The sequence below is a fragment of the Rana temporaria genome, chromosome 5 (genome assembly GCF_905171775.1).
Source record: "Rana temporaria chromosome 5, aRanTem1.1, whole genome shotgun sequence".
Lineage (NCBI taxonomy): Eukaryota > Metazoa > Chordata > Amphibia > Anura > Ranidae > Rana > Rana temporaria.
In genome coordinates this window covers 170,527,378-170,545,303 of record NC_053493.1, presented here as the reverse complement: position 1 = coordinate 170,545,303, position 17,926 = coordinate 170,527,378, and the positions used below count along the sequence as shown (strand labels likewise).

General features: G+C 43.8%; 1 protein-coding gene across 2 annotated transcripts in view; it reads left to right on the top strand.

The window, feature by feature from the left end:
• The window catches only part of TNS3 (tensin 3), a 395,327-nt gene that overhangs the window by 122,530 nt on the left and 254,871 nt on the right, over positions 1–17,926 (top strand). For both annotated transcript variants that reach the window (XM_040353375.1, XM_040353376.1), the window contains 2 exons: positions 7,748–7,808; positions 15,454–15,529. In XM_040353375.1, the coding sequence (XP_040209309.1) occupies positions 7,748–7,808; positions 15,454–15,529 (137 nt within the window). The remainder of the gene's footprint in view (positions 1–7,747; positions 7,809–15,453; positions 15,530–17,926) is intronic.

Genomic DNA, 17,926 nt, shown 5'->3' with positions numbered 1-17,926 from the left:
AAGAAGACTCTCTGTAACAAACCTGAGATGCAAGAGCATTTTCTAGCATTTATGCAGAAGATTTTAGATAACCTTCACGCTGAACCAGCACCAGACCTCAAGGAAGGTGAAGAATGCTGGTACCTTCCATCCTTTGGAGTCTACCATCCTCGTAAACCGGGGCAAATCAGAATAGTCTTTGACTCAAGCGCTCAGTTCCAGGGAACCTCTTTAAATAACGTTCTTCTAACTGGTCCAAATCTAACGAACAACCTAGTAGGAGTGTTGATGCGGTTCAGGAAGGAACCAATTGCAGTGACAGTTGACGTCCAACAGATGTTCCACTGTTTCATAGTCAAAGAGGACCACAGAAATTATCTCAGGTTCTTGTGGCACCGCAACAATAACATTAATGATCAGGTGATAGATTATCGCATGAGAGTCCACGTCTTTGGAAATAGTCCATCTCCTGCCGTGGCAACTTATGGACTGAGAAGAACAGCGCAGGAAGGCGAAAAGGAATTCGGATCTGACACCAGGCAATTCATTGAGAGAGATTTTTATGTGGACGATGGCCTAAAATCCTTTTCAACACCTGAAGAAGCCGTCAATCTGATAAAAAGAGCTCAACAGCTCCTGTCGACTGCTAACTTAAGGCTCCATAAGATTGCATCTAATAGCAGTGAAGTAATGAGGTCTTTCAATCCAGAAGATCATGCTAAGGATTTGAAGGATTTGGACTTGGGAGTAGATGCCCTACCCACTCAAAGGAGTCTCGGTCTTCTCTGGAATATAACTTCAGACACATTCACCTTTCAGGTATCTGACTCCAAGAAGCCATTCACCAGACGAGGAGTCCTGTCAACTGTTAATAGCCTTTATGATCCCCTAGGCTTTGTGACTCCAGTTACCGTCCAAGGGAGATCCATACTTCGCCAGCTTACTGAGCGAGTGACAGATTGGGACGCCCCTCTGCCAGTAGACCTGCTGCCTAAATGGGAGAAATGGAGAAACTCCATGAAAGTACTGAAAGAACTTAATATCCCACGCTGCTATTCACCCACTTCAACTTCAAGAAGTCTGAGGAAAGAGATTCACGTCTTTTGCGATGCATCTACCGAGGCTATAGCGGCTGTGGCTTATCTCAAGATCATAGATCCCTCCGGGAGATCCTATGTCGGTTTTCTACTAGGAAAAGCCAAGTTAGCTCCAAAACCTGCTCACACTATTCCAAGATTAGAATTGTGTGCCGCAACCCTAGCTGTTGAAGTCGCAGAATTCCTGCAAAATGAAATGGACTCTGAAATTGATCAGGTTAAGTACTACACCGACAGCAAGGTCGTACTTGGCTACATATGCAACAGCGTAAGGAGGTTCTATGTGTACGTGGCTAACAGGGTAGAACGAATAAGAAAAGTCAGTAGACCTGAACAATGGAACTATGTCCCAACTGGTTTGAATCCCGCAGACATTGCAACGAGGTCAGTGCCAGCAGGTGTCCTCACGCAAACCATTTGGTTTTCAGGACCCAAGTTTTTATCGGACCAGTCTTCTACAAACTCAAAAGAAGATATCGATTTCCACCTGGTGGATCCAGATACCGATCCAGAAATCCGCCCTGAAGTGATAACATTGAGTTCCAACATCTGCTCAAGAAGAAACTTGGAAGCAAGACGCTTTGAACGTTTCTCTTCTTGGAAAAGATTGGTGAAGACTATAGCAAGATTGAGTCATATTGCCCAGACTTTCCGCAAGCCAAATCAGACATCGTCTTGTCATGGATGGCACACTTGCAAGGAGTCACTCAATGCGTTAGAGTATGAGAACGCAGAATTATTCATCATACGTCTTGTGCAAGAAGAAGTCTTTGCAGAAGAGATTAAATGCTTGAGAGGCAATAAACCAGTCTCAAGGAGTAGCCCACTATTCAAACTGAATCCAATAATCGACAATAAAGGCATGCTTCGAGTCGGTGGACGACTAAATAAGTCAAGCTTGCTAAAAAGAGAACAAAACCCTTTGATAGTACCAAGAAGCCACCATTTGGCAACCTTGATTATTCGGGACTACCACGAGAGAGTCAGACATCAAGGAAGACACTACACAGAAGGTGCTATTAGAGTTGCAGGGTTCTGGATAGTTGGAGTGAAAAGACAAATAGCCACCATCATTCACAACTGTGTCAAATGTCAGAAGTTAAGAGGTAGACAGCAGAGTCAACAGATGGCAGACCTACCCGCAGACAGACTGAGTGAAGATACACCCTTTGCATATGTCGGAATCGATATATTTGGACCATGGACAGTAACGGCAAGAAGAACTCGTGGTGGTCAAGTCAATAGCAAAAGATGGGCCGTAATGTTCACCTGCTTAAGTGTAAGAGCTGTACATATCGAAGTGATCGAGTCAATGGACACTTCGAGTTTTATCAATGCTCTAAGGAGATTCCTCGCTCTAAGAGGTCCCGTGAAGATGTTGAGATCGGATTGTGGAACTAACTTCATTGGTGCTTGTAGAGAGTTACAGATAGACCGACAACAAGTTGGAAGTTATTTGAGTGATCAAGGCTGCGTGTGGAAATTCAACCCACCACACTCTTCTCACATGGGCGGAGCGTGGGAACGCATGATTGGGATGGCAAGGCGCATACTGGATTCAATGTTGCTTGATGTGAGTTCTTCACGCCTTACCCATGAAGTGTTCACCACATTTCTTGCTGAGGTTGCAGCAATAATCAACTCAAGACCATTGACTGCCGTATCTACAGACCCAGAATCTCTGACTATCTTAACTCCAGCTACATTATTGAGCCGGAAGATTGGACAGATTCCAGCGCCAAAGGGTATCTTCGATGAAAAGGACATATATAAACGTCAGTGGAGATACGCTCAATACCTTGCAGATTGTTTCTGGGACAGATGGAGGAAGGAATACCTCACACTTCTTCAAGGACGTAAAAAGTGGCAAACTCAGAAGCCTAACTTAAAGGAAGGAGACCTGGTGCTGCTAAAAGACCAGCAAGTTCACCGAATTCAGTGGCCGGTTGGACTTATTACAAAGGCCATCACCAGTGATGATGGAAGAGTCCGAAGTGTGGAAGTCAGGATCGTTAAGGATGGGGCTTCAAAAACCTTCCTGAGACCAGTCACAGACAGTCCTAATAATGCCTGCTTCCAAAAATTGTGATTCAGTGTTATGTGAAGGAGCCACTTAAGACCTTTAATATAGCTAGCTTATAGACTTGAGAAGGCTAGATAGCATGTTACTGTATGCAATGTTAATAATATGTAAAGAAAACAGAGTATAGTGGTATCTCACGATACCAGGCGGGGAGTGTGCTGTCATGCAGCTTTTACTGTCTAGCAGTTATTACATGTTATGTTATTATGTTATTTGGTATGATCCTTACCCCCCTGCTGTTCTGGCTAGTTTGGTTGCTCCCACCCACCATTTCCTGCTCTAAACCCATTTTGTCTTAGTTGCTTGAAAAGTCTGCAGAGTGTGGGAGCTGTGTATCTTCATTGGAAATTTACCTATGGAAAAGTCTCTATGTTTATATCCTTGTTACCTTGAAGCATAAAGAAGCATTGGAAAACACCTCTGGAGTCTTTATTCATTGAGTAAGCTGTCTGTTAAAGTCATCATTCAACCTGCTGCATACATCCTTACAGACTGGGTCTACAAGAAGCTTGTCACAGGTACAACCGATGCTTGAAACAGAACAAAATACAAAAAATACATAAAATATATATCACAGTGCTGTGCAAATTAAAGTGCTATTGTAAACACTGCTAGGTAAAGAAAATGTGCAAAACGTAAAATTCCTGTACCATTAGGGTACTATGTTAACCCTTTAAGAGATGTGCTGAGGAAAAAAAAAAGGCTTGTTTTCCAGTGCAATATAATGTCCTTATTGGAAGTAAACAAATCCAATTGCCAAGTGATTTCTAAAAGTGCTTTGTGCTCTTGTTGTATGCCGTGATCACTGCAATCCGTGCTCTTATACACCCCGCACTCATCAACTTTTTCACCCCTTCTTAGGGTCTGGTGCCTTCACAGTATAGGCCACTGTGTAGCCCTCTGGCCGCTGAGCGTCCCCCTGCGCTGATGTTAGTCCAGTAATAGCCCATACATAGGAGAGAAAGGAGCCCCAGATAGTGTAGTATCGTTTTATACTTTATTTAAATAAACCCAAAATGGGTACTCACATGTAGACAAAAACAGTATGGCATATAATGCTGACAAAAGTCTGATGCCTGGAAACGATGTGACGTTCGTAGCGTGTTCTACCGGTTTCGTCGTGTGACTTCACCTGGAACACCATGATATGACCATGTGACTTGTTGCTGTGTTTACAGTAGACCACTCCACTTTCCAATGGCAGCGCTCTAGTTGGCCTGTCACAGAGAAGGTACCCACCTTTCATCCTTGGAGCAGTCAGTGGGTACCCTATTTCAGTTCAATACCCTTGGTTCTTGGTACACTTACTTGTATAGTTGGAGTGTCTCTACATGTGAGCAGCATTTAGTCCTTTTTCTGCCCCTACTGTCATGATGGGTACAGATAGTGGTCTTAGTATATTTACAGTGAGGGGAAAAAAATTATTTGATCCCCTGATGATTTTGTACGTTTGCACACTGACCAATGATCAGTCTGTAATTTTAATGCTAGGTTTATTTTAACAGAAAGAGACCAAAACCTAAAAAAAATCCTGAAAAATGCATTTCAAAAAAGTTATAAATTGATTTGCATTTTAATGAGCAATATAAATATTTTACCCCTTCGCAAAAAATGACTTGGTACTTAGTGGCAAAACCCTTGTTGGCAATCGGAGGTCAGATGTTTCTTGTAGTTGGCCACCAGGTTTGCACACATCTCAGGAGGGATTTTGTCCCACTCCTCTTTGCAGATCCTCTACAAGTCTTTAAGGTTTTGAGGCTGACGTTTAGTAACTCGAACCTTCAGTTCCCTCCACATATTTTCTCTGGGATTAAAGAGGTCCGCCCACTCCACTGAAAATTTAAAGTCCGCAGCTGCAAATGCTGCGGACTGCTGCGGCTGGGTTCACACTACTACACTACTTTCATCCTACTTTGCTCTGCTACATTGGTCCTACATTTATCCTACATTGGTCCTACATCCATCCTACTTTCATGAACAGGATACTACTTTGGTCCGACTTCAATGATATTCAATGGGCCTGAAGTAGGATCAATGTAGGACTGAGGCTGGGTTCACACTACTACACTACTTTCATCCTACTTTGCTCTGCTACATTGGTCCTACATTTATCCTACATTGGTCCTACATCCATCCTACTTTCATGAACAGGATACTACTTTGGTCCGACTTCAATGATATTCAATGGGTTGAAGTAGGATCAATGTAGGACCAAAAGTAGTACAGGGAGAATTTTCAAAGTCGGACCGACTTGTGTAGGACCAGTTAAGACAGCTCTCATAGGGAAACATTGATTTTCACACGTCATGCTACCAATGTAGGACCGTTTGTAGGACAAGTGTGAACCCAGCCCAAAAGTAGTAGAGGAAGCATTTTCAAAGTCGCACCGACTTGTGTAGGACGCTACAAGACGCTCTCATAGGGAAACATTGAACACAGAGCAAAGTAGGATGAAAGTAGTGTAGTAGTGTGAACCCAGCCTCAGAGGGGATCAAATACTTATTTCACTCATTAAAATGCAAATCAATTTATAACTTTTTTTTAAATGTGTTTTTTTCTGGATGTTGCTATTCTGTCTCTCACTCTTAAAATAACTCTACCATTAAAATGATAGACTGATCATTTCTCTGTCAGTGGGCAAATGTACAAAAACAGCAGGGGATTAAATACTTTTTTCCCCTCAATTTATGTGGTTTGTCTGTACTTGGCTGTGTGTCTTACTTTGAGAAGCTCCAGCAGTCATGTTGGGGCTGGGTGCCAGAGGCCATATTATGTATAATGAATGTGTGGGTGCTGCCTGATGACATCACGCTCTCCACTCTCCTGATAGGAAGGTTATATACAATGAAGAGGACCCAGCACTGCTCAGACTTGGAGTCCACGAGGGATCCAAGATGTATGTTTGTCACTGTCTACCTCCATGATTTTTGCAGTACCAAATGTCTCACAAATCCCTGTGAGTCCTTAGACTACTACAACCTTTCCAGTACAAATGGTATTTCCAGTCCTCACCTACTGAGGGCTGGAAAACTTCTGTTGTGGCTTCTGACTTCACATTTAGTCATGCTGGCCTTTTCTTACAAACATGGCTGTCTCCTGTCAAAAACAAAAATACGTTTTAACCCCCAAAAGAATAATTCTTGTTTTTGACTGGAGACAGCCATGTTTGTAAGAAAAGGCCAGCATGACTAAATGTGAAGTGAGAAGCCACAACAGGGAGATTTTTTTTCTAAAGGATTAGAGCCAAAGCCTTTGGTTGTATTAATAACACCAAAAGGCTTAAAGTGGTTGTAAACCCACATTTTTTACTTTTGCTTACCTGTAGGTATAAAGAATATCTCCTAAACCTGTACGGTTTAGGAGAAATTCCCCTCGCAATGTGCCGCTGATTGCAGCGGCGCATGCGCAGGGGGGATCCTCGGCTGAAGGGCCGGCTGCCGCCAGCCCATGCCGGAATGAAATCTCCCGCGCATGCGTGGGAGTGACGTCATCGCCGCTCCAGCCAATCACAGTGCTGGAGCGGCGATACCCGGAAGACACGCTCGGCTCGGCGTGGACCAGGTAAGTTCCCTACACCTCGTTCCGAGGTAAGTATTTCATAATGAGCTAATATGGCTTTTGCCTTGCAGGTGTAAAAAAAAAATGTATATGCGGGTTTACAACCGCTTTAAGTGTGAAGACACTAGCCCCAGGTTGGTGTCTGTCTTACTATAAAATTGGAGCTGCAACCCTCAGATATAGAGGGGTAAAAGGAGGCAGAAATGTGAGCATTTGGCAGCATCAATGGCTCTTAGTTTGGAGTAAGCAGCACCTGGAACAAGAAAGAGAAAAATGGTTCTTTCTAAAGATGAGCTTGGGCAGAACTCCTCTCTAACCTGAGTTGTGAGAGCATAGGTGTGCAAACAGGTTGTGTTGGGTGTGCCTGGGCACACCCTAATTACCTAGTGCACATTAGCATTATCGCTCTATGTGCCAGTGGGGAGATGGCAAAGATCTCCCTCTTACCCACTCTGCCATAAGAGAAGTGCTTACACACCTCTTACACTGTGCCAGCAGGGAGATTAATGTACCGGGCAGACACACACATGCATGTGTGTGTTTTGAGCCTTGGGATGCACACCCTAATGTAATGGGCTGCGCACCCCTATGACTGTGAGCTTCCACTTTTTCTTGCTCTAGAGAGCTGTGGGCCGGGTCATTCCCAACCTGCAGGGCGGGGAATGACCTGGCCTGAAGCTTATTGAAGTATAATAAAATGGACATCCAAGTTCAGGTTAGAGATGAGTTGGAAGGGCACCCAAACTCATCCCTGGCCATTTCCTTGTAAATCGAAGCTGAAATAAAGCAAGTTTAAATATTTGATTGTTATGAATGTAGGTAGTGTGTCCCAGCTGATCGGTGGTGAAGTGGGGCTCCTAGAGAATTGCAGAAAAGAAAAGAGTTACATTTGCAAACACACCTGATTTTCCTAGGTATATAACAGGAGCTAGGGTGTTAGTGCACTGATTGTTTGTTTTATAATATGCATTATGCTACAACACTTTTGAAACAACCATAAAAATATTTTTGTTTTACTGTTGTCTTGCAGTATGTCAGCCGTTTATAAATGTTTTCCAAGCAATGCAGCACGTTTACACATCTGGAATTTAGTAAGTATAAATTTAACCACATGATTTTTAGTAGTAGTAACTTATATTAATGCTATATTGGTAGTAATATCTATCGGTCCTTTCTTCAGGCTATTTTAGTGACATTTAATTTAATTTCCACTTCCACTGGCAGACATGTATGTCTTTTTTTTTAAATAAGTTGTTCCTTGTGACTTTGACAACTGTATCCAGTTTGTAGATGGTGTTTCACAGAATCCTTACCCCCTTCTCATGTTTCCCTTTTGTAAGGTATTTTAACTGGATATTGGGTGTATTGTGTTTATCAGAACACCTGGACTAGTCATGTGAATACAGTATAGTAGTTGCAAAACCAACATGACACTAGATGGCATGTACAGTATCTCACAAAAATAAGTATACCCCTCCCATTTGTGTAAATATTTGATTATGTTTTTATGTGACAACACTGAAGAAATTACACTTTGCTACAATGTAAAATAGGAGTGTACAGCTTGTATAACGGTGTAAATTGTCTGTCCCCTCAAAATAACGCAACACACAACCATTGGTGTCTAAACTGCAGTGTCAGGGCTGGGCTCAGCCCTTCCCTCTCAGAGTTCTGTGCTCAGCTGTCGGTTAATTGCCAAAGTCTCTTCCTTCCACAGTGATTCATCTGGTCTTCATTTCCTGCTCGTCGGCTAGAGCTGCTGTTTATATAAACTTCTTGGATCAGATCTTCTTTGCCTTTGCCATGGTCAACATATCCAGACTCTCTCTGCTGTTTTTTTCCTGTAAAAGACTTTTGCTTGGTTGACTTCCCTTCTGGTCCCTGAACCTAGAGCTGCACCCGACTTTGCTGATCTCTGGACACCTGTTTCTCTGGCTTGTTCTGACTACCCATCCTGGTTACCAAACTCTGGCTATGTTTTGACTATGTTTGCTCTCTTTATACCTTTTTAATAAATAGTGTAAATTTTACTGCTGTTTTTTTCAATGGACCCAGAGAAACATTTGGCAGTACTACAGTGGCCCCGGCCCATGGGCTTACGACCAATGCAGCATTTTCATGGCTTTGACAATTATTATAGGACGTTTATTCGTTGATTCTCGTCTCTGGTCAAACACCTGACTGATATGACCATAAAGGACAGTAACCCTCAGAATTAGTGCCTTTGCTTCTGTTCCTGTGTTGGTACATGCTCACACTACGGTATCTTTCATCCTTAAGGTTGATGCATCTGAGACTGGAGTTGGTGCCCTGCTGTCTCAACTTCCTACCTCTGAGAGTGCTATGCATCCATGGTCTACTTTTCCAAGAAATTATCACCTGTGGAGTGAAATTATGAGATTGGGGACAGAGAGTTGTTGGCGATCATTAGAACCCTTAAAGAATGGAGTCCTCTCCTTGAAGGTACCACTGTGCCGGTTCTTATTCTGACTGACAATAAGAATCTCACATTCTTGTCTGAAGTGAAGCTAAAAGCCTCTCTCCCAGAAGGGTGCAATGGACTCTTTTTTTTTTTTTTTTCTTGTCAAATTTCAATTACATACTCTCATTCTTACCCAGTACTAAGAATGTAAGGGCTGATGCTTTGTCACAACAGTTTTCCTCTACTTACAAGATGGTTCCTGTGATTCCTCCCGATCATATTCTGGCTACGTTTTGCACCAGTCTCACTTTTCCTTTGGGTGATAAAATTCTTGCCGCTCAGATCCATTCTCCTCCTGAGAAACCTTGTGACCTCTGCTTTGTTCCTGGAAGTTTCTATACTGCCATGCTCCAGACTTGGCATTTTCCCAAGGCTGCTGGCCACCCAGGGAAGAATTAACTATTTTGGGCCATTTCCCAACAATTCTGGTGGCCTAGTCTACATGCTGATGTAGCTGCCTTCGTAGCTGCATGTTCCGTGCGTTCTCAGCGTAAGACACCTTGACACCATCCAGTGGACCTCCTACAACCCATACCCAATGGAGAGGGGCCTGTTAAACAGATGCATGGTCTTGTCTACTGTGCTGCAGCTCAGTTTCAGGGCAATCTTCTTATAGCCTAGGTCAGTGATGGTGAACCTTGGAACTACATTTCCCATGATGCTCACGCACTCTGTAGTGTGGGTGAGCATCATGGGAAATGTAGTTCCAAAACATCTGGGATGTCAAGGTTCGCCATTACTGGCCTATGCCATCTTAATGTAGAGCAACAATTCTTTTTTTCAGATCCTGAGAGTTCTTTGCCATGAGGTGCTGAACTGCCAGTGACCAGTATGAGAGAGTGAGAGTGAGGTCTCTCACACCTGAGACCTTGTAACACTAACTAGTCACATGACACTGGGGAGGGAAAATGGCTCATTGGGCCCAATTTGGACATTTTCACTTTTGTTGCCAGCGGTTTAGACATTAATGGCTGTGTGTTGAGTTATTTTGAGGCGACCGCAAATTTACACTGTTATACAAGCTGTACACTCACTACTTTACATTTTAGGAAAGTGTAATTAGTGTTGTCACATGAACAGATATAATAAAATATTTACAAAAATGTAAGGGGTGTACTAATTTTTGTGAGATACCGTACAATCCACAAGGTCTGTCAAAATCCTTTGTAGTTCACATAGTTGACCCTGTTTGTGTGTTTTTGAGAAACATAAATATCCCCATGGACTTTTAATTGTATGATAAATTGCTCATCATTTTTAATACGGATTTTCTATTTTGAACTAGTAATACAGTTGTGCTTAAAAGTTTGCATACCCCCGAAATTTTGGAATTGATATTTAATTAGACTAATCGTGCCAAAAAAACTTTTATTCAAGGATTGCAATCATATGAAGCCATTTATTATCAGAGTGGTTTAGCTCCTTTTTAACATAATGATAACAGAAATTGTCCAAATGGCCCTGATTAAAAGTTTACATACCCTGGAATGTTTGGCCTTCGTACAGACAAAGAAAGTGACACCCACAGGCAGGGGCGTACTAAGGGGGGTGCGGGGGGGCGTGCCGCACCAGGTGCCACACGCTGGGGGGGTGTCAGGCCGCCCCCCCCCCCCTTCCGCGAATGAAAAAAGACAGCCTCGCTGTGGGTTCAACATTGCACCGATGATAGACTAGATATGTAATGGAGAGTTCGAGCGGAGCAGGTAGTGGCTTTGCGGGGGGGGGGGGGTTGCGAGCTGCACCCGAGCCAGTCGCCACATCTGAGACTGGCGCAACGATCCCCTTCTCTCATGGCTCTGATCAGTCTCGGGCAGCGGCTGTCAGCCGAGAAGCCGCCTCCCCCGCTCCTCCTTTATGTCTATACAGTGCTCTGCATGCAGGAGGAGGGAGAGGCGGCTTCTCTGCTCGGCTGACAGCCGCTGCCCGAGACTGATCAGAGCCGTGAGAGAAGGGGATCGTTGCGCCAGTCACAAATGTGCCGATTGGCTCGGGTGCAGCTCGCACTCCCCCCCCCCCCCCCGCCAAGCCACTACTTCTGGCTCTGTCTGCGGTGTGTGTTCTGAGCCAGGTACAATATAGGTCTGAATGGGGGACGCATCTGTATTGTAAGAGGGGGGGGTCTGTATTGTAGGAAGGGGGGGGGGGGTCTGTATTGTAGGAAGGGGGGGGGTCTTGGGTCTGTATTGTAGGAAGGGGGGTCTGTATTGTAGGAAGGGGGGTCTGTATGGTAGGAAGGGGGGTCTGTATGGTAGGATGGGTGGGGTCTGTATTGTAGGGGGGTCTTCACTGTAGCAGGGGTCTGTACTGTAGCGGGGGGAAGGGTCTGTATGGTAGGAAGGGGGGTCTGTATGGTAGGAAGGGGGGATCTGTATGGTAGGATGGGTGGGGTCTGTATTGTAGGGCGGTCTGTACTGTAGCGGGGGGAGGGTCTGTATGGTAGGAAGGGGGGTCTGTATTGTAGGAAGGGGGGGTCTGTATTGTAGGAAGGGGGGGTCTGTATTGTAGGAAGGGGGGTCTGTATTGTAGGAAGGGGGGTCTGTATTGTAGGGGGGTCTTCATCATAGCGGGGGTGTGTACTGTAGCGGGGGGTCTGTATAGTAGGAAGGGGGGTCTGTATTGTAGGGAGAGGGGGTCTGTATTGTAGGAGGGGTCTTCACTGTAGCGGGGGCCTGTACTGTAGAGGGGGTCTTCACTGCAGGTGGGCCTGCACTGTAGGGAGGGGGTCTGCACTGTAGGGGGGTCTGTGTAACATGTAGGGGGCCCAGAACTGTTAAGGGGGTGTCGGTGTACGGTGCTGTGTAATGTAAAGGCGTCCAGAGGTGCAAGGGCTGTGTAATGTAAAGGGGTCCAGAGGTGCATGGTGCAGTGTAATGTAACGGGGTCCAGAGGTGCAAGGTAATGTACTGGGGTCCAGAGGTGCAGGGTGCAGTGTAATGTTAAGGGGTGCAGGGTGCAGTGTAATGTAAAGAGGTCCAGAGGTACAAGGGCTGTGTAATGTAAAGGGGTCCAGAAGTACAGGGTGCAGTGTAATGTAACTGGGTCCAGAGTGCTGTGTAATGTAAAGGGGTCCAGAGGTGCAGGGTGCTGTGTATGTAAAGGGGTCCAGAGGTGCAGTGTAGTGTAAAGGGGTGCAGGGTGCTGTCTAATGTAAAGGGTCAAGGGGTACAAGGGCTGTGTAATCTAAAGGGGTCCAGAGGTGCAGGGTGCTGTGTAATGTAAAGGGGTCCAGAGTTGCAGGGTGCTGTGTAATGTAAAGGGGTCCAGAGGTACAGAATGCAGTTTAATGTAAAGCGGTCCAGAGTGCTGTGTAATGTAAAGGGGTCCAGAGGTGCAGTGTAGTGTAAAGGGGTGCAGGGTGCTGTGTAATGTAAAGGGTCCAGAGGTGCAGGGTGCAGTATAATGTAAAGGGGTGCAGGGTGCAGTATAATGTAAAGGGGTTCAGAGGTGCAGGGTGCTGTGTAATGTAAAGGGGTCCAGAGGTGCAGTGTAGTGTAAAGGGGTGCAGGGTGCTGTGTAATGTAAAAAGGGTCCAGAGGTGCAGGGTGCAGTATAATGTAAAGGGGTCCAGGGTGCTGTGTAATGTAAAGGGGTCCAGAGGTGCAGGGTGCAGTGCAATGTAAAGGAGTCCAGAGGTGCAGGGTGCTGTGTAATGTAAAGGGGTACAGAGGTGCAGGGTGCTGTGTAATGTAAGGGGGTCCAGAGGTGCAAGGTGCTGTGTAATGTAAAGGGGTCCAAAGGTGCAAGGTGCTGTGTAATGTAAAGGGGTGCCGTGTAATGTAAAGAGGTCCAGTGGTGCAGGGTGCTGTGTAATGTAAAGGGGTCCAGGGTGCTAGGTAATGTAAAGGGGTCCAAAGGTGCAAGGTGCTGTGTAATGTAAAGGGGTCCAGAGGTGCAGTTGTGGAGAGAGGGGTACACAGAATTTACAAAAACATATTGAAGGATGCAGAGGTATGCAGGGGGCACAGGGGGGTGTTTTTACATTTTAAGGTGGAGGGGGGTAGGATCCGCCCCGGGTGCCAAATGCTCTAGGTACGCCCCTGCCCACAGGTTAAAATTGCATTTAAAGTTTAATTTCCCACATCTGTGGCTTTTTAAATTGCAATTAGTGTCTGTGTATAAATAGTCAATGTGTTTGTTTAGCTTCCACATGGATGCACTGCACAAGCTAAAAACTGAGCCATGGGGAGCAGAAAATAACTGTCAAAAGACCTGTGTAACAAGGCAATGGGACGTTATAAAGATAAAAAAGGATATAAAAAAGATATCCAAAGCCTTGGAATATGCCAGTCAGTACTGTTGTCATCCTAGGCTTCTTTCTGGACTACAAACTTCTCCCTCCTAATCTCAATCACATGGGAGGGAGGTGTTCTGTAATTCTTAAAATATAGCTGTTAACATTGTTTGAGATTTCTGTTCAGTGCACAAGAAGTTCCAAGGACACTGGGCCGGATTCAGATACATTGGTGTATCTATCCGCGGGGCGTAACGTATCTCAGATACGTTACGCCGCCGTAAATTAGGGCGCAAGTTCCGTATTCAGAAAGAACTTGCGCCCTATGTTATGGCGGTGTAACGTATGTGGGTGTGTTTTATTTAAATTCACTGTGACCCCACGTATTTGACGTATTTTACGAATGGCGCATGCGCCGTTCATGAAAAAATCCCAGTGCGCATGCTCGAAATTACGCCGCAAATCGTCGATGCTTTAGACGTGAACGTAACTTACGTACAGCCCTATTCGCGAACGACTTGCGCAAACGACGTCAAATTTTCAAAATTCGATGTGGGAATGATGTCAATACTTAACATAGGATACCCCTCAAATAGCAGGGGTAACTTTACGCCGGAAAATGCCTAACGTAAATGACGTAAAAAAATGCGCCGGGCGGACGTACGTTTCTGAATCGGCGTAACTACCTAATTTGCATATTCCTTCGCGGAAATATACGGAAGCGCCACCTAGAGGCCAGCGTAAATATGCAGCCTAAGATACGATGGTGTAAGAGCCTTACGCCGACCGTATCTTAGTAAAATTCTGGCGTACAGAAAGAAGATACGCCGGCGCGTCGTAGCACTTGCGCAGCGTATCGGCTATCTGAATCCGGGCCACTGTGTTTTTGACAGAATGAATGGGTATGTTTCCATAGTTTAGTTTATAGACTAAACAATAAAGTTTAAAGCTGTCACAGCATCCAAGGGTTTGTAAGTTGCAATATGTTTGTTTTTTGTTCTTGTTTAGGTACTTTATGTTAATATGAACACATACAGTATTGTCTTGTGCCTAGTGCTGCTACTCAGACAAGTAGAGAGTGTTGGAATTCCAGTGCAATGTATCAAACTTAACTTTGATAAATTATTAGGCACAGGACCTACTTATTTTGTTGGTTTAAACTGGGAAGACATTGAGGCATATACTGTAAGTTGATATGCAAAAATGTAATATGCTCTCCCAGACAGTAATTTTTCATCTATTATGTTACATTAATAATCTGTGAAGTTAAAGAGGAGCTCCAGGCTCCCCCCTAAAAATTAAACCTCAGCAGCTACACTGACTGTAGCGGTGTACTGTACTTGAGAGATTGTGATTTCTATTTTTTACTGTCCTCGAGTATTTGTACATTCGATGCTCTGCATGACATTTGCATTCACTGCAACAGCTAGCTAATGCAGTGTCGTTGGGAAATTATGTTCTCAAACCTGTGAAAATGTAACCATTGTGTTTATGCAAACCCAACTTGCTCTTATCTTTATATAATGCTAAGAGTATATGTAAACAAATGTTTTCTGTATGTCACAAGTAATGTTGATTGTGGGAAATAAGCTCTCCGGAGTTAAATCGCAAACCTTTGTGTTTTTACCATTTTGCTATATTACACACTTACATTATATCTTTTCAGTAAGAAGGCTTTGTCATTTAGTTTATGGGGTAAATGTTTGGGGATTCACAAATTGCATAAAAGTTGCATTAAAAAAAAAAAAAAGTATTTAAGACATTGGTGCAACCTACAAAAGCTTAAAAGGTTTAAGATGGGAAACAGGGATATCTTCAGAATGGAAGAAACCATGCCCTTGGTGGAGGTTATAAAGGGGAAAAAGCTCTGAGACTGTTACCACAAAATGAAATGAATTTCCAAACTGTTGTTGTGACTTTATTCATAATAAGTGTTTCTAACTATATTAATAGTTATTACAATGTTATGTTATATTTAGATTTTTAGAAATGGTATGGATTGATTGCTTTTATTTCTCTTTAGCAATATTACTCCTGAGGCACAGAACAGGATTTATATCGCCGTTGAACCAGCTCAACTTATCAAGGGTGACATAATGGTAAGTGACCTTGTGGGTTTTGATGAGAAAAGGTAACGGCAGTTTAATTTCTGCATATTTTTGTGTACATTAAAGCTTAACTATAGGATAAAAAAATTAAGGCCCTGCACTGTAAGGGTTAAATGCTTGTTAAGACCCCTTTCACACTGGGTCTCTTTGCAGTCGCTATAACGCTAAAAATAGCGCCTGCAAATCGACCTGAAACAGCCGCTGCTGTCTCTCCAGTTCACACTGGAGTGGTGCTCTAGCAGGACTGTAAAAAAAAGTCCTGCTAGCAGCATCTTTGGAGTAGTGAAGGAGCGGTGTGTTTACAGCTCCTGCTCATTGAAATCAATGGGGCACGGCGGCTATCCTGCCAGCAAAGCGCCTCTGTAGAGGCGCTTTGCTGTCGTTTTTAAGCCTTTCTCGGCCGCTAGTGGGGGTAAAACCGCCCCTCTAGCGGCCGCAAAGTTCACGGCAAAGCACCGCTAAAAATGCAGACGCCGCCCCTGCCCCAGTGTGAAAGGTGCATAATGCTAGGGAATAGAGGAAGAAGGTGTATTCTTTACTCTATTGTAGGCTCTGGAAGTTTCTTCCACTTCCTGTTACTCTGGGTTGTGGGCTGTTCCTTAGATTCATCACATACAATGCAGGATTATTCATCCTACATCCATATATGAGAAGAGAAGCCCATGACCACAGGCCAGAGTGCCCTACAGAGAAGGCTGCTGGAGACCAGTTACACAGATGGAGGGAGCATTTTAGAGTAAGGAATAAGGCTCCATTCACACTTAATGTTTTGGGATCTTGGGCAGAATCGATGCGTTTCTGTCAGCGGTCTCAAAACATACAATCGCAAAACGGATGTTCAGGTGGCATTATTTTCAATTATGCAATCTTACCCAATTTATCGCAACTGCAATCACGGCAGAGCACATCGCGTGAAGCTTGTTGCCCAAAAGAAGCTTGTTTTGGGCGACAAGCTTCGTGAGATCCTATTTGCCACATGATAAATCGCGGGAAAACCAAACCTGCATTTCGCGATTTGTAGTGCGTTTTGAGATTGCTCAAAACTTCAAGTGTGAAGTTTCACACCTTATTACTCAACCCTTAGACCTAACGCATAACTAAACCCAAGGACAAAAATGCTACATAGTTACAGTACATAGTTAGTCAGGATGAGGTTGGGAAAAAAAAAGACTCCAACTAGTTAAACCAAAAAATAAATAAAAATAGAACCCTCATATACACAATAGATGATCCATAGAATGGACAAAAACAGATCCTTCTGCAATATATCGTTGCTCATCATTCTGTGGATCTTGCCAGAAATGTAGTGTTCTTGTCACTACCTGCGAGCTGACCTTGGCCTCGGTTCACACTAGATGCAGTGCAAATTCACAGCGAATTCGCTGCGGATTCTGTACCTTATCACAATCGTAACACATTCATGTGAACTGATTGCGGAGTGTATGTTAAGTAAATTTGGTGTGTTTTGTGATCCGATGATGCCATCATTGATTTTGAAATTCGACCAACCAAGCCTTCAATTTCACCTAATTTTACTAAAGAAAATAATTTTTGTGGCCAGGAATCTTCTTTTCTTTACGGGAATTTTCCTTTCCTTATTTCCTTAATGGGAATTTTATTTTATTTTCATTTTCATTTTGTATTTTTTTTTTTCCAATTATATCTCCTATCGATGATTAGAAAATTGTTGGTTTTCCCACAAATAGAGCTTTCTTTTATAATATCATACAATCCCATATACCCACAGAAAAACCCCAGCAGAGCACGATACAATTTACTACAGCAGGGGAAAAAAATCCTTTCTGATCCCTGAGAGGCAATCGGATATTGCCCGGATCAACTTTGCCTATAAATGTTAGTACCCAGTTATATTCTGTACATTTAGGAAAGAATCCAGGCCTTTCTTAAAGCAATCTACCAAGCTTTCCAGAACCACCTCTTCAGGGAGTCTATTCCACATTTTCACAGCTCTTACTGGTAAGAAACCTTTCCGTATTTGGAGGTGAAATCTCTTTTCCTCTAGACGTAAAGAGTGCCCCCTTGTCCTCAGTGTTGACCATAAAGTGAATAACTCAACACCAAGTTCACTATATGGACCCCTTATATATTTGTACATGTTGATTATATGCCCCCTTAATCTCCTTCTCAAGAGGGAATAAATTCAATTCCTCTAATCTTTCCTCATAGCTGAGCTCCTCCATGCCGCTTATCAGTTTAGTTGCCCTTCTCTGCACTTTCTCCAGTTTCCCAATATCTTTTTTTTGAGAACTGGTGCCCAAAACTGAACTGCATATTCCAGATGAGGTCTTACTAATGATTTGTACAGGGGCAAAATTATATCTCTCTCTCTTAATACAAGAAAGGACTTTGCTCGCTTTGGAAACCGCA